Source organism: Aphelocoma coerulescens, unplaced genomic scaffold, assembly GCF_041296385.1.
Source record: "Aphelocoma coerulescens isolate FSJ_1873_10779 unplaced genomic scaffold, UR_Acoe_1.0 HiC_scaffold_138, whole genome shotgun sequence".
NCBI lineage: Eukaryota > Metazoa > Chordata > Aves > Passeriformes > Corvidae > Aphelocoma > Aphelocoma coerulescens.
In genome coordinates this window covers 465,328-490,093 of record NW_027183491.1, presented here as the reverse complement: position 1 = coordinate 490,093, position 24,766 = coordinate 465,328, and the positions used below count along the sequence as shown (strand labels likewise).

General features: G+C 53.1%; 2 protein-coding genes across 2 annotated transcripts in view; both read left to right on the top strand.

Moving 5' to 3' along the window:
- Nucleotides 1–5,370, top strand: part of DCAF11 (DDB1 and CUL4 associated factor 11) — a 29,806-nt gene extending 24,436 nt beyond the window's left edge. The window contains exons 10-13 of the mRNA XM_068998576.1: nucleotides 723–876; nucleotides 3,218–3,364; nucleotides 4,140–4,246; nucleotides 5,227–5,370. Coding sequence (XP_068854677.1) covers nucleotides 723–876; nucleotides 3,218–3,364; nucleotides 4,140–4,246; nucleotides 5,227–5,370 — 552 coding nt within the window. The remainder of the gene's footprint in view (nucleotides 1–722; nucleotides 877–3,217; nucleotides 3,365–4,139; nucleotides 4,247–5,226) is intronic.
- Nucleotides 5,371–7,899: 2,529 nt separating this feature from the next.
- Nucleotides 7,900–13,274, top strand: LOC138100727 (uncharacterized). Its single transcript, XM_068998579.1, has 2 exons — nucleotides 7,900–8,289; nucleotides 11,637–13,274. The coding sequence occupies exons 1-2, from the start codon at nucleotides 7,991–7,993 to the stop codon at nucleotides 13,234–13,236; spliced, it is 1,899 nt and encodes a 632-aa protein (XP_068854680.1). The 5' UTR covers nucleotides 7,900–7,990; the 3' UTR covers nucleotides 13,237–13,274.
- The last annotated feature ends 11,492 nt before the right edge of the window (nucleotides 13,275–24,766 follow it).

The window sequence follows — 24,766 nt, the reverse complement described above, 5'->3', positions numbered from 1 at the left end:
GGAAATGGGTCTAGGCTCAACTGGGATGACCTGGGGTGAACTGGGACGAACTGGGAGAACTGGGATGGACTGGGATGAACTGGAAATGGCTTTAGACTGAACTGGGATGAACTGGGATGAACTGGAAATGGCTCTAGGCTCAACTGGGATGAAGTGGGACCAACTGGGATGAACTGGGATGGACTGGGATGAACCGGAAATGGCTCTAGACTGAACTGGGATGAACTGGGATGGGCTCTAGGCTCAACTGGGATGAACTGGGATGGACTGGGAGGAACTGGGATGAACTGGAAATGGGTCTGGGATGAACTGGGGTCAACTGGGATGAACTGGGATGAACTGGAAATGGCTCTAGACTGAACTGGGACGAACTGGGATGAACTGGGATGAACTGGGATGAACTGGAAATGGCTCTAGACTGAACTGGGACGAACTGGGGTCAACTGGGACGAACTGGGATGAACTGGGATGGGGTCTAGACTCAACTGGGATGAACTGAGATGAACTGGGATGAACTGGGATGAACTGGGATGGGGTCTAGGCTTTACTGGGGTGAACTGGGATGAACTGGGGGAATCATTCTATAGCCCCAAATAACTCCATACTGGTTTAAACTGGTCTTAACCGGTTTAAACCCCTCTGAACCGCTCGGAACCGCTCGGAACCGCTCCTAACCGGTCCGAACTGGTCCGAACTGGTTTAAACTGGTCCTTACTGGGCAGGGCGACGGGCGGTACGTGGTGTCCAACTCCAAGGACCAGTCGGCCAAGCTGTGGGACCTGCGGCGGCCCTCGGGGCCGGCGGCGCTGGCGGCCGCGCGCCGGGCGGTGGCGCGGCAGAGCTGGGACTACCGCTGGCAGCGGGCGCCCCGCAACGGTACTGGGAGGGACTGGGACAAACTGGGAGGGGACTGGGAGGGAAAAAACGGGGAAAAAACGGTGAAAAACGGGTGAAAAACGGGTTAAAAATGGGTTAAAAATTGAGGGAAAAGGGTTAAAAAGGGGTTAAAAGTGGGCTTGGGGGTTACTGGTTTGTACTGGGAGGGACTGGGAGGGGACTGGGAGGGACTGGGAGGGACTGGGAGGGAAAAAAACGGGGGAAAAACGGTGAAAAATGGGTTAAAAATTGAGGGAAAAGGGTTAAAAAGGGGTTAAAAGTGGGCTTGGGGGTTACTGGTTTGTACTGGGAGGGACTGGGAGGGACTGGGACAAACTGGGAGGGACTGGGAGGGAACTGGGAGGGACTGGGAGGGAACTGGGAGGGACTGGGACAAACTGGGAGGGACTGGGAGGGAACTGGGAGGGACTGGGAGGGAACTGGGAGGGAAAAAATGGGGAAAAAAGGGGGAAAAATTGGTGAAAAATTGAGGAAAAAGGGTTAAAACGGGGTTAAAAGTGGGCTTGGGGGTTACTGGTTTGTACTGGGAGGGGACTGGGAGGGGATTGGGGGGGACTGGGAGTGAACTGGGAGGGACTGGGAGGGACTGGGAGGGAACTGGGAGGGACTGGGAGGGAACTGGGAGGGACTGGGAGGGACTGGGAGGTGAAAAATCGGGGAAAAAATGGTTAAAAATGGGTTTGGGGGTTACTGGTTTGTACTGGGAGGGACTGGGTCAATTCTGGGTGGATTCGGGTCAATTTTGGGTCAGTTTTGGATAAATTTTGGGGGAATTTTTTGGGTCAAACTCGAGGCGATTCTGGGGTGGATTTGGCTCCATTTTGGGTCCATTTGGCGCCATTGTGGGTCAAATCCGGGTGGATTTGGGTCAGTTTTGGGTGAATTTGGGTCCATTTTGGGTCAATTTTGGGTCACTTTTGGGTCAGTTTGGGTCAATTTTGGGTAGATTTGGGTCAACTTTGGGTCAGTTTTGGGGTGAATTCCGGGTCAGTTTTGGGTCAATTTTGGTTCAATTCCGGGTGGATTTGGGTCAATTTTGGGTGGATTTGGGTCAATTTTGGTTCAATTCCGGGTGGATTTGGGTCAACTTTGGGTCAGTTTTGGGGTGAATTCCGGGTCAGTTTTGGGTCAATTTTGGTTCAATTCCGGGTGGATTTGGGTCAATTTTGGGTGGATTTGCTTCAATTTTGGGTGGATTTGGGTCAATTTTGGTTCAATTCCGGGTGGATTTGGGTCAACTTTGGGTCAGTTTTGGGGTGAATTCCGGGTCAGTTTTGGGTCAATTTTGGTTCAATTCCGGGTGGATTTGGGTCAATTTTGGGTGGATTTGCTTCAATTTTGGGTGGATTTGGGTCAATTTTGGGTCAATTCCGGGTGGATTTGGGTCAACTTTGGGTCAGTTTTGGGGTGAATTCCGGGTCAGTTTTGGGTCAATTTTGGTTCAATTCCGGGTGGATTTGCTTCAATTTTGGGTGGATTTGGGTCAATTTTGGGTCAATTCCGGGTGGATTTGGGTCAATTTTGGGTCAGTTTTGGGGTGAATTCCGGGTCAGTTTTGGGTCAATTTTGGTTCAATTCCGGGTGGATTTGGGTCAATTTTGGGTGGATTTGGTTCAATTTTGGGTGGATTTGGGTCAATTTTGGGTCAATTCCGGGTGGATTTGGGTCAATTTTGGGTGGATTTGGTTCAATTTTGGGTGGATTTGGGTCAATTTTGGTTCAATTCCGGGTGGATTTGGGTCAACTTTGGGTCAGTTTTGGGGTGAATTCCGGGTCAGTTTTGGGTCAATTCTGGGTGGATTTGGGTCAATTTTGGTTCAATTCCGGGTGGATTTGGGTCAATTTTGGGTCAATTCTGGGTGGATTTGGGTCAATTTTGGGTCAATTCTGGGTGAATTCCGGGTCAGTTTTGGGTCAATTCCGGGTGGATTTGGGTCAACTTTGGGTCAGTTTTGGGGTGAATTCCGGGTCAGTTTTGGGTCAATTTTGGTTCAATTCCGGGTGGATTTGGGTCAATTTTGGTTCAATTCCGGGTGGATTTGGTTCAATTTTGGGTGGATTTGCTTCAATTCCGGGTGGATTTGGGTCGATTCCGGCTGAATTTGGGTCCATTTTGCGTCAATTCGTGTCGACTTTGGGACAACCTGACTCGCTTTGGGGTCGATTTCTGCGAATTCGGCTCAATTTTGGGGCCCTTCCGGCCGAACCCCGGCTCCGTTTCCGGTCGATTTCCGCCCGTTTTTTCTGGATGGGGGTGGGGTGGGGGTGGGGTCAGGTGGGCGTGGCCTGACCCTCCCCCCTCGCCCCTCCCCCCCCCCAGCCCGGCGGGCCACGCCCCTTCCGGGGGACGCGTCGCTGGTGACGTTCCGGGGTCACGTGGTGCTGCACACGCTGCTGCGCTGCCGCCTGGCGCCGCCGGGGGGCGCTCCCGTGCTGGCGGCCGGCAGCGCCGAGGGGGCGGTGCTGGGTGAGGAGAAACTGGGGGGGACTGGGAGGGGACTGGGAGGGGGTTTGGGGGGGTTACTGGTTTGTACTGGGAGGGATTGGGAGGGGGTTTGGGGGGGACTGGTTTGTAGTGGGAGGGAGTGGGAGGGGGTTTGGGGGGGACTGGTTTGTAGTGGGAGGGACTGGGAGGGGATTGGGAGGGAGCTGGGAGGGACTGGGACAAACTGGGAGGGACTGGGAGGGGATTGGGGGGGACTGGGACAAACTGGGAGGGACTGGGAGGGGACTGGGAGGGAACTGGGAGAGTGTTCGGGGGTTACTGGTTTATACTGGGAGGGACTGGGAGGGGATTGGGAGGGACTGGGAGGGACTGGGAGGAACTGGGAGGGGGTTCAGGTGTTACTGGTTTATACTGGGAGGGACTGGGAGGGGGTTTGGGGGTTAGTGGTTTATACTGGGAGGGACTGGGAGGGGATTGGGAGGGACTGGGAGGGGGTTCGGGGGTTATGGGTTTATACTGGGATGGACTGGGAGGGAACTGGGAGGAACTGGGGGGGACTGGGAGGGAACTGGGAGGGACTGGGAGGGCATTCGGGGGTTACTGGTTTATACTGGTTTGGACTGGGAGGGGGTTACAGGGTTAAAAACGGGTTTGGGGGTTACTGGTTTGTACTGGGAGGGAAGCGTGAGGGGACTGGGAGGGAACCGGTTCGAACTGGGAGAGGATTTGGGGTCACCGGTTCGGACCGGTTGGGACCGGTTGGGACCGGTTGGAGCCGGAGCCCCTCCCCCTGCAGTGTATGACGTCACCACGGGGCGGGCCCTGCGGCGCCTGGCCAATCACGGCGCCTGCGTGCGTGACGTCAGCTGGAGCCCCGAGGGGGCGTGGCTCGCCAGCGCCTCGGTGGGCGGGGCCTAACTGGGAACGGGCGGGGCCTAACTGGGAACGGGCGGGGCCTAACTGGGAACGGGCGGGGTTAACTGGGAACGGGGCGGGGTTAACTGGGAATGGAGCGGGGGTTAACTGGGAATGGGGCGGGGGTTAACTGGGAATGGGCGGGGGTTAACTGGGAATGGGGCGGGGGTTAACTGGGAATGGGGCGGGGGTTAACTGGGAATGGAGCAGGGGTTAAGTGGGAATGGGCGGGGCCTAACTGGGAATGGGCAGGGGTTAACTGGGAATGGGCGGGGCCTAACTGGGAATGGGCGGGGCCTAACTGGGAACGGGCGGGGCCTAACTGGGAATGGGGCGGGGGTTAACTGGGAATGGGCGGGGGTTAAGTGGGAATGGGGCGGGGGTTAACTGGGAATGGGCGGGGGTTAACTGGGAATGGGCGGGGGTTAACTGGGAAAGGGCGGGGGTTAACTGGGAATGGGGCGGGGCCTAACTGGGAATGGGCGGGGCCTAACTGGGAACGGGCGGGGCCTAACTGGGAATGGGGCGGGGGTTAACTGGGAATGGGCGGGGGTTAAGTGGGAATGGGGCGGGGGTTAACTGGGAATGGGCGGGGGTTAACTGGGAATGGGCGGAGGTTAACTGGGAATGGGTGTGGCTTAACTGGGAAAGGGCGGGGTTTAAATTGGAATGGGGCGGGGTTTAACTGGGAAAGGGGTGGGGTTTAACTGGGAAATGGGCGGAGTTTCAATGGGAATAGGCGGGGTTTAAGTGGGAAATGGGAGGGGTTTAACTGGGAAAGGGCGGGGCTTAACCGGAAGGGGGCGTGGCTTAATGGGAGAACTGGGCGTGGTTTAAACTGGGCGTGGTTTAAAGTGGGCGGAACCCTCCTGGTTAAAACCGGGACGGGCGTGTCCATGCAAATCGCATGGTAATGAGGTGGGCGTGGCCTGACATCGCCCCTCCCCTCCCCCCCTTCGTTCCCGCAGTGGGACGGCACCGTCCGGCTCTGGGATTACCGCGAGCCCCGGCGCGACGCCGACGACGCCGAGGGGGCGGGGCCGGGGGGGGAGGGGCGGGGGGAGGGGCGGGAGGGGAGGGGCGGGGGGAGGGGCGGGGGAGGGGCCGAATAAAGATGGCCGACGGGGCCCCTCCCCCACCCTCCACCCGGCGCGGCCTGCGGACCTTGGTGTGGGCGGGGTGAGGGGCGGTTCTGCCCCATAGATCGACCCATAGCTTGGGTTCTGCCCCACAGATCCCCTTCTGCCCCATAGACCCGCTTCTGCCCCTTTGATCGACCCACAGACCCCGTTCTGCCCCATTGATCGACCCACAGATCCCGTTCTGCCCCATAGATCCGGTTCTGCCCCATAGATAGACCCATAGCTTGGGTTCTGCCCCACAGATCCCATTCTGCCCCATAGAATGACCCACAGATCCCGTTCTGCCCCATAGATCCCGTTCTGCCCCATAGATCGACCCATAGCTTCAGTTCTGCCCCACAGATCCCCTTCTGCCCCATAGATCCCGTTCTGCCCCATAGATAGACCCATAGCTTGAGTTCTGCCCCACAGATTGACCCACAGACCCCATTCTGCCCCACAGAGCATGGTCTGCCCCATTGATCGACCCACAGATCCCGTTCTGCCCCATAGATCCGGTTCTGCCCCATAGATAGACCCATAGCTTGGGTTCTGCCCCACAGATCCCATTCTGCCCCATAGATCGACCCACAGATCCCATTCTGCCCCATAGATCTGGTTCTGCCCCATAGATCGACCCACAGATCCCATTCTGCCCCATAGATCGACCCATAGCTTGGGTTCTGCCCCACAGATCCCCTTCTGCCCCATAGACCCCGTTCTGCCCCATAGACCCCGTTCTGCCCCATAGATTGACTCACAGATCCTGTTCTGCCCCATAGATAGACCCATAGCTTGGGTTCTGCCCCACAGATCCCATTCTGCCCCATAGAATGACCCACAGATCCCGTTCTGCCCCATAGATCCCATTCTGCCCCACAGATTGACCCACAGACCCCATTCTGCGCCACAGATCCCGTTCTGCCCCATAGATCCCGGTCTGCCCCACAGATCCTGTTCTGCCCCATAGATTGACGCACAGATCCTGTTCTTCCCCACAGATCCCGTTCTGCCCCATAGATCGACCCACAGATCCCGTTCTGCCCCTCAGATCCCGTTCTGCCCCATAGATAGACCCATAGCTTGAGTTCTGCCCCACAGATCCCCTTCTGCCCCATAGAATGACCCACAGATCCCGTTCTGCCCCACACATCCGGTTCTGCCCCATAGATCGACCCATAGCTTGAGTTCTGCCCCACAGATCCCGTTCTGCCTCATAGACCCCGTTCTGCCCCATAGATCCCGTTCTGCCCCATAGATCGACCCACAGATCCCGTTCTGCCCCTTAGATCGACCCATAGCTTCAGTTCTGCCCCACAGATCCCCTTCTGCCCCATAGATCCTGTTCTGCCCCATAGATCGACCCACAGATCCCGTTCTGCCCCATAGACCCCGTTCTGCCCCATAGATCCCATTCTGCCCCATTGATCGACCCACAGATCCCGTTCTGCCCCACAGATCCCATTCTGCCCCATAGATCGACCCATAGCTTCAGTTCTGCCCCACAGATCCCCTTCTGTCCCATAGAATGACCCACAGATCCCGTTCTGCCCCATAGATCCCGGTCTGCCCCACAGATCCTGTTCTGCCCCATAGATTGACGCACAGATCCTGTTCTTCCCCACAGATCCCGTTCTGCCCCATAGATCGACCCACAGATCCCGTTCTGCCCCATAGATCCCATTCTGCCCCATAGATTGACCCACGGATCCCGCTCTGCCCCATAGATTGACCCACAGACCCCGTTCTGCCCCACAGACCCAGCCCAGCCCCACAGATCCGCCCTATAAATCAATCCCAGCCCCACAGACCCCGTTCTGCCCCACAGATTGACCCATAGCTTAAGTTCTGCCCCATAGATTGACCCACAGACCCCTTCTGCCCCACAGATCCCGTTCTGCCCCACAAATCCGCCTCATAAATCAATCCCAGCCCCACAGACCCAGCCCAGCCCCACAGATCCCGTTCTGCCCCATAGATCGACCCACAGACCCCGTTCTGCCCCACAGATCCCCCTCCCAGCCCCGCAGATCCGCCCCATAAATCAATCCCAGCCCCACAGATCCACCCCAAACCCCCTCCCAGCCCCACAGATCCGCCTCCCACTCCCCTCCCCCCTCCCCCACCTGTCCCCATCCATCCCCCGCCCCTCCCCCACCCCTCCCCTCCCCCCCCTTCGCCCTTGCGCCGCGTCCCCGCCGCTCCCGCCGGGGGGAGGGGAACCCCCGGGAGCCGTGGGGCAGAGCGGGGCCGTGGGGCAGAGCGGGGCCGTGGGGCAGAGCGGATCGGTGGGGCAGAGCGGATCTATAGGGCAGAGCGGGGCTGTGGGGCAGAGCGGGGCTGTGGGGCAGAGCGGGGCCGTGGGGCAGAGCGGATCTATAGGGCAGAGCGGATCTATAGGGCAGAGCGGATCGGTGGGGCAGAGCGGGGCTGTGGGGCAGAGCGGCGCTGTGGGGCAGAGCGAATCTATAGGGCAGGGCGGGGCTGTGGGGCAGAGCGGATCTATAGGGCAGAGCGGAGCTGTGGGGCAGAGCGGGGCCGTGGGGCAGAGCAAATCCATAGAGCAGGGCCGATCTATGGGGCAGGCTGATCTATAGGGCAGGGCCGATCCATGGGGCAGAGCCGATCTATAGGGCAGGGCCCATCTATGGGGCAGAGCCGATCCATGGGGCAGAGCCGGTCCGTGGGGCGGATCTATGGGGCGGCGCGGCGCGGGCTGGCCGTGGGGCAGCGCTGCTGTGGGGCGGCGCTGGGCGGGCTCTGCCGTGGGGCGGCGGCGCTGCTGGGGCTGCCCGGCTTCCCCCGGGCCCACGCGCTGCTCCTGGGGGCACTTGTGGGGCTGGGGCCGCTGCTCCGGGGCCGCGGGGACCCCCACAGCGTGCTGGCCTCGCCCCACAACCGGCTGGAGGCGTGAGTTGGGGGGAGATGGGGGGGCTGGGGGGGGGGGAGGGGTGGATCTATGGGGCTGGGAGGGGATTGGGGGTGGATCTATGGGGCGGGGAGGGGCTTGGGGGTGGATCTATGGGGCTGGAAGGGGATTGGGGTGGATCTATGGGGCTGGGAGGGGCTTGGGGTGGATCTGTGGGGCTGAGAGGGGCTTGGAGGTGGATCTATGGGGCTGGGAGGGGTGGGGGTGGATCTATGGGGCTGGGAGGGGCTTGGGGGTGGGGCTGGGAGGGGCTTTGGGGGTGGATCTATGGGGCGGGGAAGGGATTGGGGTGGATCTATGGGGCTGGGAGGGGCTTGGGGGGAATCTATGGGGTGGGGAGGGGCTTGGGGTGGGGCTGGGAGGGGCTTGGGGGTGGATCTATGGGGCTGGGAGGGGCTTGGGGTGGATCTATGGGGCTGGGAGGGGCTTGGGGGTGGATCTATGGGGCGGGGAGGGGTGGGGGTGGATCTATGGGGCGGGGAGGGGGGAGGGGTGGATCTATGGGGCTGGGAGGGGCTTGGGGGGATCTATGGGGCTGGGAGGGGATTGGGGTGGATCTATGGGGCTGGGAGGGGCTTGGGGTGGATCTATGGGGCTGGGAGGGGCTTGGGGGTGGATCTATGGGGCGGGGAGGGGTGGGGGTGGATCTATGGGGCTGGGAGGGGTGGGGGTGGATCTATGGGGCTGGGAGGGGATTGGGGTGGATCTATGGGGTGGGGAGGGGCTTGGGGTGGGGCTGGGAGGGGCTTGGGGGTGGATCTATGGGGCGGGGAGGGGTGGGGGTGGATCTATGGGGCTGGGAGGGGTGGGGGTGGATCTATGGGGCGGGGAGGGGGAGGGGTGGGGCGGGACTGGGCTTTGGGGTGGAGATGTGGGGCTGGGATTGGGATCTGTGGGGCTGGGATGGGATGTGTGGGGCTGGGAGGGGGTTTGGGGGGAGATATGGGGCGGGACTGGGATCTGTGGGGCTGGGATGGGATCAGTGGGGTGGGACTGGGATCTGTGGGGCTGGGATGGGGTTTGGGGTGGATCTGTGGGGCTGGGAGGGGCTTTGGGGGGAGATGTGGGGCTGGGACTGGGATCTGTGGGGCTGGGAGGGCTTTGGGGCGGATCTATGGGGCTGGGATGGGATCTGTGGGGCTGGGATGGGATCCGTGGGGCGGGACTGGGATCTATGGGGCTGGGATGGGATCTGTGGGGCTGGGAGGGGCTTTGGGGTGGATCTGTGGGGCTGGGATGGGATGTGTGGGGCTGGGAGGGGCTTTGGGGGGGATCTATGGGGCTGGGATGGGATCCATGGGTCTGGGACTGGGATCAGTGGGGCTGGGATGGGATCCGTGGGGCTGGGAGGGGATCTGTGGGGCTGGGATGGGGTTTGGGGTGGATCTGTGGGGCTGGACTGGGATCAGTGGGGCGGGACTGGGATCTATGGGGCTGAGATGGGATCCATGGGGCTGGGATGGGATCCGTGGGGCGGGACTGGGATCTATGGGGCTGGGATGGGATGTGTGGGTCTGGGAGGGGCTTTGGGGTGGATCTATGGGGCTGGGATGGGATCAGTGGGGCGGGACAAGTTCTGGGTCGATCAATCAATCAATGGATCAGTGGCTGTGCCCGGTTCATCGATCGATCGATTGATCGATCCGTAACCAATCCGTAACCGACCGGTAACTGATCACCAATTGATAACCGATAACCAATCGATAACGGATCACCAGCAATCAATCAACCCGTGACCAATCCATGACCAATAACCCATCGCCAATACCCGATAATCAATAACCAATAACCGATCAATAACCAATATGCGATAACCAATGAGAGATAACCAATAACCAATACCCGATAATCCATAACCAATAACAGATATTCAGTAACCAATAAGCGACCAATAACCGATAACCAATAACTGGTCAATAACCAACAACCCATAACCAATAACCCATAACCGATAACCAATAACCGATAAACGATAACCAATAACCAATAACCGATAACCCATAACCAATAACCGATCACCAATAACCAATAACCGATAGCCAATAACCAATAACCAATAACCAATAACCGCTAACCCATAACCGATAACCCATAACCAATAACTCATAACCGATAACCAATAACCCATAACCAATAACCCATTACCGATAATCAATAACCAATAACCGATCAATAATAACCCATAACCGATAACCTATAATCAATAACCGATGACCAATCAATAATCAATAACCAATCGCCAATAACCAGTCACCAGTAACAGACAACCAACAACCAATACCCAATAACCAATAACCAATAACCGACCAATAACCGATCGCCAATGACCCCTAACCAACAACCGGCACCCGATCAATAATCAATAATCAATACCCAATACTCAATAACCAACAACCGACCAATAACCGATCGCCAATAACCCATAGCCCACAACCAACACCCGATAATCAATAATTAGTAACCAATAATCAATAACCAATAACCAACCAATAAGCAATCGCCAATAACCCATAACCCATAACCAATACCCGATCAATAATCAATAACCAATACCCAATACTCAATAACCAACAACCGACCAATAACCGATCGCCAATAACCCACAACCCATAACCGACACCCGATCAATAATCAATAACCAATAACCAATACTCAATAACCAACAACCGACCAATAACCGATTGCCAATAACCCACAACCCATAACCAATACCCGATCAATAATCAATAATCAATAACCAATAATCAATAACCAACAATCGACCAATAAGCGATCACCAATAACCCATAACCGATAACCAATACCCAATCAACAATCAACAATCAATCATCAATAATCAATAATCAATAGCTAATACCCAATAATCACTAACCAATAACCGACCAATAAGCAATCACCAATAACCCATAACCAATCACCAATAACCCATAACCCATAACAATACCTGATCAATAATCAATAATCAATAATCAATAACCAATACCCAATAATCAATAACCAACAACCGACCAATAAGCTATCACCAATAACCCATAACCCATAACCAATACCCGATCAATAATCAATAATCGATAATCAATAATCAATAATCAAGAACCAATAATCAATAACCAACACCCAATAATCAATAACCAACAACCGACCAATAAGCAATCGCCAATAACCCATAACCAATCACCAATAACCCATAACCGATAACCAATACCCAATACCCAATACCCAATACCCAATACCCAATACCCAATACCCAATACCCAATCAATAATCAATAATCAATAATCGATAATCGATAATCGATAATCAACAAACCCCCCCTCATTCCCCGCAGCCGCCTGACCTCCTCGGCCGCCGCCTGGACCTGGCTCCTGATTGGCTCCCTGCTGGTGGCCTCCCACCCCTGGCTCCGCCCCCCCTGGGGCCGCGCCCTCCGGGCCGCCGTCCGCATGGGCGTGGCCCTGGCCCTGTCCCGCGCCGGCCGCGCCCTGGGCCAGGCCCTGGAGGCGGCCACCGGCTCGTGCCGGCAGGCCACGGCGCTGGGCACGCTGCTGCTGCCGCTGGACGAGCCGGCCGCCTGCCGGGGGGCGGGGCACAGCTGGGAGGGCTTCGGCCCCTCCCCCCAGGCCTTCGCCCTGGTGCATTGTGGGTTGGGGCTGGCCGAGGAGGCGGCGGCGCTGGGGAGGAGGTTGTACGGAGGCAAGATGGCCGCCGGGGGCGAGGCGGAGGGGGGGTCTAAGATGGCGGCCGGAGGCAAGATGGCGCCCCGGTGCAAGGCGGGGGGTGAATCCAAGATGGCTTCCTGGTGCAAGATGGTGGCCGGAGCCAAGATGGCCGCCGGATATACAATGGGAGAGGAATCCAAGATGGCGGCCGGATATACAATGGGAGATGAATCCAAGATGGCCGCCGGAGCCAAGATGGCCGCCAGATATACAATGGGAGAGGAATCCAAGATGGCCGCCGGATATACAATGGGAGACGAATCCAAGATGGCCGCCAGAGCCAAGATGGCCGCCAGATATACAATGGGAGACGAATCCAAGATGGCCGCCGGAGCCAAGATGGCCGCCAGATATACAATGGGAGATGAATCCAAGATGGCCGCCGGATATACAACGGGAGATGAATCCAAGATGGCCGCCGGATCCAAGATGGCCGCCGGAAGCGGATGGGCGTGGCCGCGCCCGACATGGCGCCCGGGGGCGGGGCTCGAACCGCGGCGACCCCGCCCCCCCAGCCTCGAGTGGGCGGAGCCGCCGCATGCAAATTACGGGCCGGTGACGTCAGAGTGGGCGGGGCCGGCGGGATGGAGCTGGGGCGGGGCCGGCGGCCATCTTGGACGGGGAGGCCACACCCCTTTTTGGGGGCGGGGCGGCCATTTTGAAGGCGGCCATTTTGAAGGCGGCCATTTTGACGGCCGCCATTTTGACGGCCGCCATTTTGAGCACCCCGGCGGCCATTTTGAAGGCGGCCATTTTGACGGCGGCCATTTTGAGCACCCCGGCGGCCATTTTGACGGCGGCCATTTTGATGGCGGCCATTTTGAAGGCCGCCATTTTGAAGGCCGCCATTTTGAAGGCCGCCATTTCGACGGCCGCCATTTTGACCCTCTCCGCTTTGACCGCCCCGGCCGCCATTTTGACGGCGGCCATTTTGACGGCGGCCATCTTGGCTCCCACCGCGCTTCCCCCGAGGCCGACCCCGGCCTCCGGGCCCCCGAGCGCGCCCCGCCCGTGGCTCTGTCCATCCTCTACCTGCTGGCCGTGGCCCTGCTGCTCACCTGGCACCTCCTGCTGGTGGTCACCCTCACCTACCGCAGCACCTGGGCCCGCAACGCCGCCGGCGCCGCCCTGGGCTGGGCCGCCTGGGCCGTCACCTACCGGGGCTGGTACCGCTGGGCCTGGTCACCGGGGCCGCCCGGGTGGGGCTGAGGAATTGGGTGGAAAAAACGGGGGGAAATCGGGAAAAAACGGGGAAAAACGGGGAAAAAACGGGGAAAAACGGGGGAAAAACAGGGAAAAATGGGGGATTGTGGGAAAAAAGGGGCGCGGTTTGGTGGGGAGGGGGTGGGGCTGAAGTGGGTGGGGGGAGTGAGGGGGGGAGGGAGGAAATGGGGGGAGAATTGGGTTGAAAACGGAGGGATTGGGTTGAAAATGGTGGAATTGGGTTGAAAATGGTGGAATTGGGTTGAAAAGGGAGGGATTGGGTTAAAAAGGGAGGATTTGGGTTAAGAACGGAGGAATTGGGTTGAAAACTGAGGGATTGGGTTAAAAACTGGGGGATTGGGTTAAAAGTGGAGGAATTGGGTTAAAAATGGAGGAATTGGCTGGAAAATGGAGGAATTGGGTTGAAAACGGAGGGATTTGGTTGAAAATGGAGGAATTGGGTTGAAAATGGAGGAGTTGGGTTGAAAACGGAGGAATTGGGTTAAAAATGGAGGAATTGGGTTGAAAACGGAGGGATTTGGTTGAAAATGGAGGAATTGGGTTGAAAATGGAGAGATTGGGTTAAAAACGGAGGAATTGGGTTAAAAATGGAGGAATTGGGTTAAAAATGGAGGAATTGGCTGGAAAATGGAGGAATTGGGTTAAAAACGGAGGAATTGGGTTAAAAACGGAGGAATTGGGTTGAAAACGGAGGAATTGGGTTGAAAACGGAGGAATTGGGTTAAAAATGGAGGAATTGGGTTAAAAATGGAGGAATTGGGTTGAAAACGGAGGAATTGGGTTGAAAATGGAGGAATTGGGTTAAAAATGGAGGAATTGGCTGGAAAATGGAGGAATTGGGTTAAAAACTGAGGAATTGGGTTAAAAATGGGGGAATTGGGTTAAAACCAGGGATTTAGCGGGAAAAAAAGGGGGTGGGAGGGGATTGAGGGGGGAAGGGGCGGGGTTTGGTGGGGAAAGGGGGTGGGGCTAAAGTGGGCGTGGCGCAGGGGGGAGGGCGCGGGCGGGAGGGCAGAAACAGCCCCAAAAAATCCCAAATTTGGGCAAAATTCGGCCAAAAATGTCGATTTTGGGGGGAGTTTGGGGCGGGGGGGGAGGGGGGTGGGCGTGGCTAGGGTGGGCGTGGCCTGCAGGTGACGTCACCCCGAAAAAAAAAAAAACTCGAAATTGGGGTAAAGAGCCAAGATTTGGCCTTTTTGGGGCATTTTGGGGCGTTTCCATCAAGCGGCCACAAGGGGGCGCCCCAGGAGGGGATTTTGGGGTGAATTCGGCGATTTTGGGGTTAAAAAGGGGAAGGTGGGGAGGGGGAGGGGCCAAAAGCGGGGATTTTCGGCGTGGGAAAATGAGAATCTGGGGGAGAAACGGCGAATTTGGCTCTGAAATTTTGATTTTTGGACCCAAAATGGGAATTTTTGGACCCAAAATCGGGGGGGTTTTGGGACCTAAAAATGATGATTTTTCACCCAGGATCGGAGGGGGGGTTTTTGAGGTGGAAATTGAGGATTTTTGGGGTTTTTCTTGAGCCAAACAATTGGGATTTTGGAGGTGGAAAATGAAGATTTTTTAAGAGGAAAAATGAGGAATTTTGGAGCCGGAAAAAGGAAGATTTTTTGGGTGGAAAAATCCGGATTTTTTTGGACTTTAAAAAAGGTGATTTTTAGGCAGAAAAATGAGGATTTTTGGGGGGTGGGAAGTGAAGATTTTGGGGGGGGGGAAATTGGGATTTTTGGGCTTTGAAACTGGTGATTTTTGAGCAGAAACTTGAAGGTTTTGGAGCAAAAAGCCCAGAGATTTTTAGGTCGAAAAAGGAGGATTTTGGAGCGAAAAAATCGGGATTTTTGGAGCTGGAAAATGAGGATTTTTGGGTCAAAAAAAGCGGAGATTTGGGGAACGGCAAAATGAAGATTTTGGGGTGGAAAAACCGCGATTTTTGGACCTCTAAAATGAAGATTTTTTGAGACAGAAAATGAAGATTTTGAGGTTAGAAAGTAGCGATTTTTGGGGCCTGAAATTGAAGATTTTTCGGGGCAGAAAATTGCAGATTTTGAGGCTCAAAAATCCCGATTTTGGGGGTCCGAAAATGAAGATTTTTGGGTGGAAAAATCGCGATTTTGGGGCAGGAAAAAGAGGATTTTTGGACCCGGAAAAGGAAGGATTTTTGCGACAGGAAAATGACCATTTTGGGGTGGAAAAATCAGGATTTTAGCATGGGAAAAGCGGCAATTTTTAAGCAGAAAATTGAGGATTTTAGGGCTCAAAACTTCGGGTTTTTTGGGTCATCGAATGAAGACTTTTTGGGCTTAAAAGTTGCAGTTTTGGGAACAGGAAAAAGAAGATTTTTGAGCAGAAGACTGAGGAATTTTTAGGCTCAAACCCCCGAATTTTTGAGGCAGAAAAATGAAGATTTTTGGGTGGAAAAGCCGCCATTTTTGGAGCCCCGGAATGAAGATTTTTGGGGCAGAAAAATGAAGATTTTGGGGTGAAAAAACCGGGATTTTTGGCTGTTAAAAGTGGGGATTTTTCAGCCATTTGGGGGCTGATTTTAAGCCAAAAAATTGGGGATTTGGGGGCGAAAGAAACCCAAGGTTTTGGGGCAGTAAAATGCAGATTTTTGGGTGGAAAAACCCCGATTTCGAGGGGCGGAAAATGACGATTTTGGAGCCAAAATTCGCCGGTTTTCCCTAAAAAAAAACGGGAATTTGGGATCGGAACGAGGTGAAAAATGGGGATTTGGGGCAGACTGGGGGGGCGAGGGCGGGAGATTTGGGGGGAAAAAGGGGAGAAATGGTAAAAATGTGATTTTTTTCCCGAAAAATTGTGGATTTTTGCCGTGAAATGTGTGGAATTCCTGCCTTAAAATGTGGGGTTTTGCCTTAAAATGTCGGATTTTGCCTTAAAATGTGGGGGTTTGCCTTAAAATGTGGGACTTTGCCTTAAAATGTCGGATTTTGCCCTAAAATGTGGAGTTGTGCCCGAAAACTTGTCATTTTGCCTTACAAAAGACGGAATTTTCCTGGAAAACCCCCCTGGATTTTCACGCCCTAAAAAGTGGAGTTTTGTCCTTAAAATACAGGATTTGAGCCTAAAATAAAGAATTTTGCCCTCAAAGGTGGAATTTTGCCTCAAAGTTTGGGTTTTTCCGAATAAAATCCGGGAATTTTTGCTTCGAGGTGCAAATTTTGTCCTGAAATTCTGAAACTTTGCCCGAAAAATGGGAATTTTGCCTCAAAACGGGGATTTCCCCCTAAAATCGACGATTTTCCCCCCAAAATCCGCGATTTTTTTCCCCTTAAAATGAGACATTTTGCCCCAATTTGATTCTTTTACCAGAAAATCGATTTTTTTTGCCCCAAAATTAGGCTCTCAACCCCCCGAAATCCTCATTTTTCTGCCTCAAAAATCGACATTTTCCCACCCCAAAATTCCTCATTTTTTCTGCCTGAAAATCGCCGCTTTTAAAGCCCCGAAATCCAGGATTTTCCACCCAAAAAAATCCCTTAAAAATCCCATTTTTCATTAAAATCTTCTTTTTTCCCCCCTTAAAATCCTCATCTTTTAAAATTCATGGACTTCGAGCCCAAAACCTCTTTTTTTTCCCCTTAAATTTTATTTTCCTTTAAAATTTTTATTTCCAGCCCCAAAATTCGGATTTTTCAGGCCAAAAATGGGAAGTTTTGCCCAGAAATCCGCGGGTTTTACCCCAAAATCTGGAATTTTTTCACCGAAAATCGGAGTTTTCTTGGTTAAAAATCAACGTTTTGCCCAAACTCTGCAATTTTCGCCCCAAAATTCTCATTTTTTCCTGTCAATCGTTTTTTTTTTTCCGCTTCAAAGCGATATTTTTGCCCAAAATATGCAAATTTCACCCCAAACTTTCGGGTTTTGCTACCGCTGAAATTCAGCTTTTTACCCAAAACCTTCGGGATTTCCCCTAAAAAGGGCGGGGAGGCCAAAACTGGCGACTTTCGACCCCAAAATTTGCATTTCTCACCCCAGCTGCGGCGCTTTTTGCCCGAAATTGGCTTTTTTCACCTTGAAATCCTCAGCTTGGCCCGAAAACCGAAGTTTTGCCCCTAAAACTCCGAGGTTTTGCCCAAAAATGGGGATTTTTTCACCCAAAACTGGACTTTTAATCCAAAATTCTGCGTTTTTTGCCCCAAATCTGCCGGGTTTGCCTCAAAATTCACATTTTTTACCCCCAAATTTCCCATTTTTTAACCCCTAAAGTGGCATTTTTCGCCCCAAATTTCTCCTTTTCCCCCAATTCGCATTTTTTAACTGGAAATTTCGCCTTTTTTCCCCCAAAATTCACGGTTTCGAGCCAAAAATTCCCGATTTTTCCCCCCAAATCCACAATTTTCACTCAGAATTCACCAGTTTTCCTTAAAATACCATTTTTACCCCCAAAATTCCTGCTTTTAACCTCAAAATTCCGAATTTTTACCCAAAATTCTCAATTTTCACCCAAAATTCCCAATTTTTTCCCCCAAAATTCACAATTTTCACTCAGAATTCACCGATTTTCCCTTAAAATTCAGTTTTTACCCCAAATAATTTCCGATTTTTAACCTCAAAATCGCCAATTTTCCCCCAAATTTTCACATTTTTCCCCAAAATTCGCATTTTTCACCCCAAATTTTTACGGTTTTCCCAGAATTCGGGATTTTCACCCCAAATTTTTTACGATTTTCCCCAAAATTCAGATTTTTCACCCCAAATTTTCACATTTTTCCCCAAAATTCGGCTTTTTCACCCCAAATTTTGCAGCTTTCAGCACCAAACTCCAACCTCGACCTAAAACCTCCGATTTCCCCCCTCCCAAAATCGCTTTTTTTCACCCCAAAACCACCAGATTTGCCTAAAATCGCCTTTTTTAAACCCAAACCCGTCGGGTGATTAAAAAAAGGGGATTTTGGGGCTTTTCTGAGCCCCCAAAATTTGCATTTTTCGCCTTAAAATCAACCCCCCTGAGAAATGAAGAATTTCGAGCTGAAACTTTGGGCTGAAAAACGACGATTTTGGGGCCTCCAAGTGAGGGTTTTTTCACCGCCCCAAATCCGGATTTTTTGGCCTTAAAGTTGGGATTCTTCTTGACCCAAAATCGGCTTTTTTCGCCTTAAAATTCCTGGGTTTCCTTCGGCTCCCAACGAGGATTTTTGGAGCCAGAAAATTCCAGGGTTTTCACCCCAAAATTGTTTTTTTTTTTTTCACCCCAAAATTCCCAATTTTCTCCAGAAAATTCCCAAATTTTTCCCCCAAACCCCACGATTTTCACTCAGAATTCACCGATTTTCCCTTAAAATTCCTTTTTTACCCCAATTTTCCCATTTTCACCCCAAATTTCCCATTTTTAACCTCAAAATTCCCATTTTTCCCCCAAATTTTCACATTTTTCCCCAAAATTCGGGATTTTCACCCCAAATTTTTACAGTTTTTCCCAAAATTGGCATTTTTTCACCCCAAATTTTCACCGTTTTTCCCCAAAATTCAGATTTTTCACCCCAAATTTTCACATTTTTCCCCCAAATCCCCGTTTTTCACCCCAAAAAATCCCCAATTTTCCCTCAAAGTCGCCGTTTCCCCCCAAAATTCGCGGATTTACCCCAAAATTCCCCATTTTGAACTCCAAAAAAATCCCAATTTCCCCCCAAATTTTCACTTTTTCCTCCCCAAATTTCCCGGGTTTTGCCCCGAAACCCCCAATTTTTTACCCAAAACCCCCAATTTTTTACCCAAAATCCCCAATTTTTTCCCACTTTTCCCCCCAAAATCCACAAATTCCACTCCGGCTCCGCCTTTTCCGTTCCAAATTCGCCTTTATTGCCCCAAAATCGGGGATTTTCCCGGCGCAGTTTCCACAGAGTTACAAAATTCTCCGTTTTTCACCCCAAAATTCTCCGTTTTTCACCCCAAAATTCCCGATTTTTACCCAAAAATTCCCGATTTCACCCCAAAATTCCCGATTTTTACCCCAAAATTCCCGATTTTTACCCAAAAATTCCCCAATTTTCACCCAAAATTCCCCAATTTTCATCCCGAAATTTCCAATTTTTACCCCAAAATTCCCCAATTTCGGCACCAAAATCGGGAATTTCCCTCCCAGTCCCTCCCAGTCCCCTCCCAGTATAAACCAGTAACCCCCAAACCCCCTCCCAGTTCCCTCCCAGTTCATCCCAGTTTGACCCCAGTTCCCTCCCAGTTCATCCCAGTATAAACCAGTAACCCTTGAACCCCCTCCCAGTCCCCCCCAATCCCCACCCAGTCCCTCCCAGTCGCTCCCAGTATAAACCAGTATAACCCAGTATAAGCAGTATAAACCAGTATAAACCAGTATAAACCAGTTTAAACCAGTATAAACCAGTATAAACCAGTATAAACCAGTATAACCCAGTATAAACCAGTCCCTCCCAGTCCCTCCCAGTCCCTCCCAGTTCCTCCCAACCCCCCTCCCAGTATAACCCAGTATAACCCAGTCCCCCCAGTCCCTCCCAGTCCCTCCCAGTCCCCTCCCAGTATAACCCAGTATAAACCAGTCTGACCAGTATAACCCAGTATAACCCAGTGTAAACCAGCGTAAACCAGTATAAACCAGTAGGACCCAGTCCCTCCCAGTCCTCTCCCAGTATAAACCAGTATAACCCAGTATTACCCAGTATAAACCAGTCTGACCAGTATAAACCCAGTATAAACCAGTCCCCCCAGTCCCTCCCAGTCCCTCCCAACCCCCCTCCCAGTACAACCCAGTATAACCCAGTATAAGCCAGTATAAACCAGTATAAACCAGTCTAAACCAGTATAAACCAGTATAACCCAGTCCCCCCAGTCCCCCCAGTCCCTCCCAGTCCCCTCCCAGTATAACCAGTATAAACCAGTATAAACCAGTATAACCCAGTCCCTCCAGTCCCTCCCAGTCCCTCCCAACCCCCCTCCCAGTATAACCCAGTATAACCCACTATAACCAGTACAAACCAGTGTAAACCAGTACAAACCAGTGCAAACCAGTATAAACCAGTAGGACCCAGTCCCCCCAGTCCCTCCCAGTCCCTCCCTATCCCCTCCCAGTTCCCTCCCAGTATAACCCAGTATAAACCAATATAAACCAGTATAACCCAGTATAACCCAGTCTAAACCAGTCTAAACCAGTATAAACCAGTATAAACCAGTCTCACGCCCCCTGCTGGACGCTCAGCCTCAGGAGGGAGCTCAGCACCCACTGCACCTGCACCAGTACAGACCAGTACAAACCAGTACAGACCAGTACAGACCAGTACGGACCAGTACAGACCGGTACGGACCAGTAGGGACCAGTACGGACCAGTACAAACCAGTACAAACCAGTACGGACCAGTACGGACCAGTACGGACCAGTACAGACCAGTGACCCCTCCCAGTCCCTCCCAGTATAAACCAGTAACCCTGGAACCCTCTCCCAGTCCCTCCCAGTCCCTCCCAGTTCCCTCCCAGTCCCCCCCAGTTCCCTCCCAGTCCCTCCCAGTATAAACCAGTAACTCCCGAACCCCCTCCCAGTCCCCCCCAGTTCCCTTCCAGTCCCTCCCAGTATAAACCAGTAACCCCAAATCCCCTCCCAGTCGCTCCCAGTCCCTCCCAATCCCCTCCCAGTCTCTCCCAGTCCATCCCAGTTGCTCCCAGTACAAACCAGTAACCCCTGAACCCCCTCCCAGTCCCTCCCAGTCCCTCCCAGTCCCCCCCCAATCCCCTCCCAGTCCCCTCCCAGTCCCTCCCAGGCCTTCCCAGTCCCTCCCAGTCCATCCCAGTATAACCCAGTCCCTCCCAGTTCCCTCCCAGTCCCTCCGAGTCTCCTCCAGTTCCCTCCCAGTCTCTCCCAGTTCCCTCCCAGTTCATCCCAGTATAAACCAGTAACCCCTGAACCCCCTCCCAGTCCCTCCCAGTCCCTCCCAGTCCCTCCGAGTCTCCCTCAGTTCCCTCCCAGTCTCTCCCAGTTCCCTCCCAGTTCATCCCAGTATAAACCAGTAACCCCTGAACCCCCTCCCAGTCCCTCCCAGTCCCTCCCAGTCCCCTCCCAATCCCTCCGAGTCTCCCCCAGTTCCCTCCCAGTCTCTCCCAGTTCCCTCCCAGTTCATCCCAGTATAAACCAGTAATCCCTGAACCCCCTTCCAGTTCCCTCCCAGTCCCTCCCAGTCCCTCCCAGTCCCCCCCAATCCCCTCCCAGTCCCCTCCCAGTCCCTCCCAGTCCCTCCCAATCCCTCCCAATCCCCTCCCAGTCCCTCCCAATCCCCTCCCAGTCCCCTCCCAGTCCCCTCCCAGCCCCTCCCAGTGGCTCCCAGTACAACCCAGTGCTCCCAGTTACCTTGCAGAGGGTGACGGTGGCTCCGTAGCCGACGCTGAGGAGGAAGAGGGTGACGAAGACGCCCAGGGTGTCCCAGGGTCCCCCCGCGGGGCCCTCGGGCTCCTCCAGCCACAGCCCCGGCGGCAGCCGCAGCTCTGCGGGGCCCAGTACAAACCAGTAAGAACCAGTACAAACCAGTACAAACCAGTACGGACCAGTTTAAACCAGTTTGGCCCATTTTTGATGGGGTTTTTTTTTGGTGTTTCCCCATTCCCAGTTGCTCCCAGCACAGGTCTGGGGGGCCAAGTCCCAGTTTAGACCAGTATAGACCAGTTCAAATCAGTATAAACCAGTATAAACCAGTAAAAACCAGTATGGACCAGTATAAACCAGTATAAACCAGTACGAACAAGTTTAAACCAGTTTGACCCATTTTTTTTGGCGTTTTCCCATTCCCAGTTGCTCCCAGCACAGGTCTGGGGGGCCAAGTCCCAGTTTAGACCAGTATAAACCAGTTCAAATCAGTATAAACCAGTATAAACCAGTAAAAACCAGTATGGACCAGTATAAACCAGTTTGACCCATTTTTTTTGGCGTTTTCCCATTCCCAGTTGCTCCCAGCACAGATTGGGGGGAAAAGTCCCAGTTTAAACCAGTATAAACCAGTATAAACCAATACAAACCAGTATAAACCAGTATAAACCAGTACGAACCAGTATGAACCAGTATAAACCAGTTTGGCCCATTTTTTATGGGGTTTTTTGGCGTTTTCCCATTCCCAGTTTCTCCCAGTTGCTCCCAGCACAGGTCTGGGGGGCCAAGTCCCAGTTTAGACCAGTATAAACCAGTTCAAATCAGTATAAACCAGTATAAACCAGTAAAAACCAGTATGGACCAGTATAAACCAGTTTGACCCATTTTTTTTGGCGTTTTCCCATTCCCAGTTGCTCCCAGCACAGATTGGGGGGAAAAGTCCCAGTTTAAACCAGTATAAACCAGTATAAACCAATACAAACCAGTATAAACCAGTATAAACCAGTATAAACCAGTATAAACCAGTAAAAACCAGTATAAACCAGTACGAACAAGTTTAAACCAGTTTGACCCTTTTTTTTTGGCGTTTTCCCATTCCCAGTTGCTCCCAGCACAGATTGGGGGGAAAAGTCCCAGTTTAAACCAGTATAAACCAGTATAAACCAATACAAACCAGTATAAACCAGTATAAACCAGTACAAACCAGTATAAACCAGTACGAACCAGTATGAACCAGTATAAACCAGTTTGACCCTTTTTTTTTGCATTTTTCCCATTCCCAGTTGCTCCCAGCACAGGTCTGGGGAGCCAGTCCCAGTTTAGACCAGTATAAACCAGTACAAACCAGGAAAAACCAGTTCAAACCAGTATAAACCAGTACGAACCAGTATGAACCAGTATAAACCAGTTTGGCCCATTTTTTATGGGGTTTTTTGGCGTTTTCCCATTCCCAGTTTCTCCCAGTTGCTCCCAGCACAGGTCTGGGGGGCCAAGTCCCAGTTTAGACCAGTATAGACCAGTATAGACCAGTATAAACCAGTAAACAACCAGTAAAAACCAGTACGAACCAGTATCAACCAGTATAAACCAGTTTGACCCTTTTTTTTTGGCGTTTTCCCATTCCCAGTTGCTCCCAGCACAGACTGGGGGGAAAAGTCCCAGTTCAAACCAGTATAAACCAGTATAAACCAGTACAAACCAGTAAGAACCAGTTCAAACCAGTATAAACCAGTATAAACCAATACAAACCAGTATAAACCAGTTTAGTCCTTTTTTCCCCCCATTCCCAGTCCCTCCCAGTTTGCCCCAGTTCCCTCCCAGTCCATCCCAGTTCATCCCAGTAACCCCCAAACCCCATCCCAGTTCCCTCCCAGTTCATCCCAGTCCATCCCAGTTTGCCCCAGTTTGACCCCGCTCCCCTCCCAGTTCCCTCCCAGTTGCTCCCAGTTCATCCCAGTAACCCCCAAACCTCATCCCAGTTCATCCCAGTTCCCTCCCAGTTCATCCCAGTTCATCCCAGCTCCATCCCAGTCCCTCCCAGTTCATCCCAGTTTCTCCCAGTTCATCCCAGTTCCCTCCCAGTCCCTCCCAGTTCATCCCAGTTTCTCCCAGTTCATCCCAGTTCCCTCCCAGTCCCTCCCAGTTCATCCCAGTTCGTCCCAGCTCCATCCCAGTCCATCCCAATCCCTCCCAGTCCATCCCAGTTTGACCCTAGTCGCTCCCAGTCTGTCCCAGTCCCTCTCAGTTCCCTCCCAGTTCATCCCAGTTCCCTCCCAGTCCCTCCCAGTTCATCCCAGTTCATCCCAATCCATCCCAGTTTGACTCCAGTCCATCCCAGTCCCTCCCAGTTCATCCCAGTCCCTCCCAGTCCATCCCAGTTCCCTCCCAGTTCCCTCCCAGTTCATCCCGGTCTCTCCCAGTTCGTCCCAGTTTGACCCCAGTTCATCCCAGTTCATCCCAGTTTGACCCTAGTCGCTCCCAGTTTGTCCCAGTTCCCTCCCAGTTCATCCCAGTCCCATCCCAATCCGTCCCAGTTCATCCCAGTCCATCCCTGTCCCTCCCAGTAACCCCCAAACCCCATCCCAGTCCCTCCCAGTTCGTCCCAGTTTGTCCCAGTCCATCCCAGTTCCCTCCCAGTCCCCTCCCAGTTCATCCCCGTCCCTCCCAGTTCGTCCCAGTTCATCCCAGTTTGACCCTAGTCGCTCCCAGTTTGTCCCAGTTCCCTCCCAGTTCCCTCCCAGTTCATCCCAGTTTGTCCCAGTTTGACCCCAGTTCATCCCATTCCATCCCAGTTCATCCCAGTTCATCCCAGTTTGACTCCAGTTCATCCCAGTAACCCCCAAACCCCATCCCAGTTTGTCCCAGTTCCCTCCCAGTCCCTCCCAGTAACCCCCGTCTTAATGAACCGCCCCAATCAAGCAATTAATGACCCTTAATTAATGGATGGGTGGCCTTTAATTAACGCTTTCCCCTAATTAATGGCCTGTAATTAATGAATCCCCCAATTAACGACCCCGAATCCCAACGACCCCTTAATTAGTGACCCCATCAGCGCCTTAATTAGTGACCCCAGGCTCCTTAATTAGTGACCCCAGGCCCCTTAATTAGTGACCCCAGGCCCATCAATCCCTTAATTAGTGACCCCAAGCTCCTTAATTAGTGACCCCAGGCCCC

Coding starts and splice junctions, on each gene's coding strand:
- LOC138100727 (XM_068998579.1), top strand. CDS start 7,991: ATGGGGCAGAGCCGATCTATAGGGCAGGGCCCATCTATGGGGCAGAGC. Junction 8,290..11,636: donor CCCCACAACCGGCTGGAGGC/GTGAGTTGGGGG, acceptor CATTCCCCGCAG/CCGCCTGACCTCCTCGGCCG.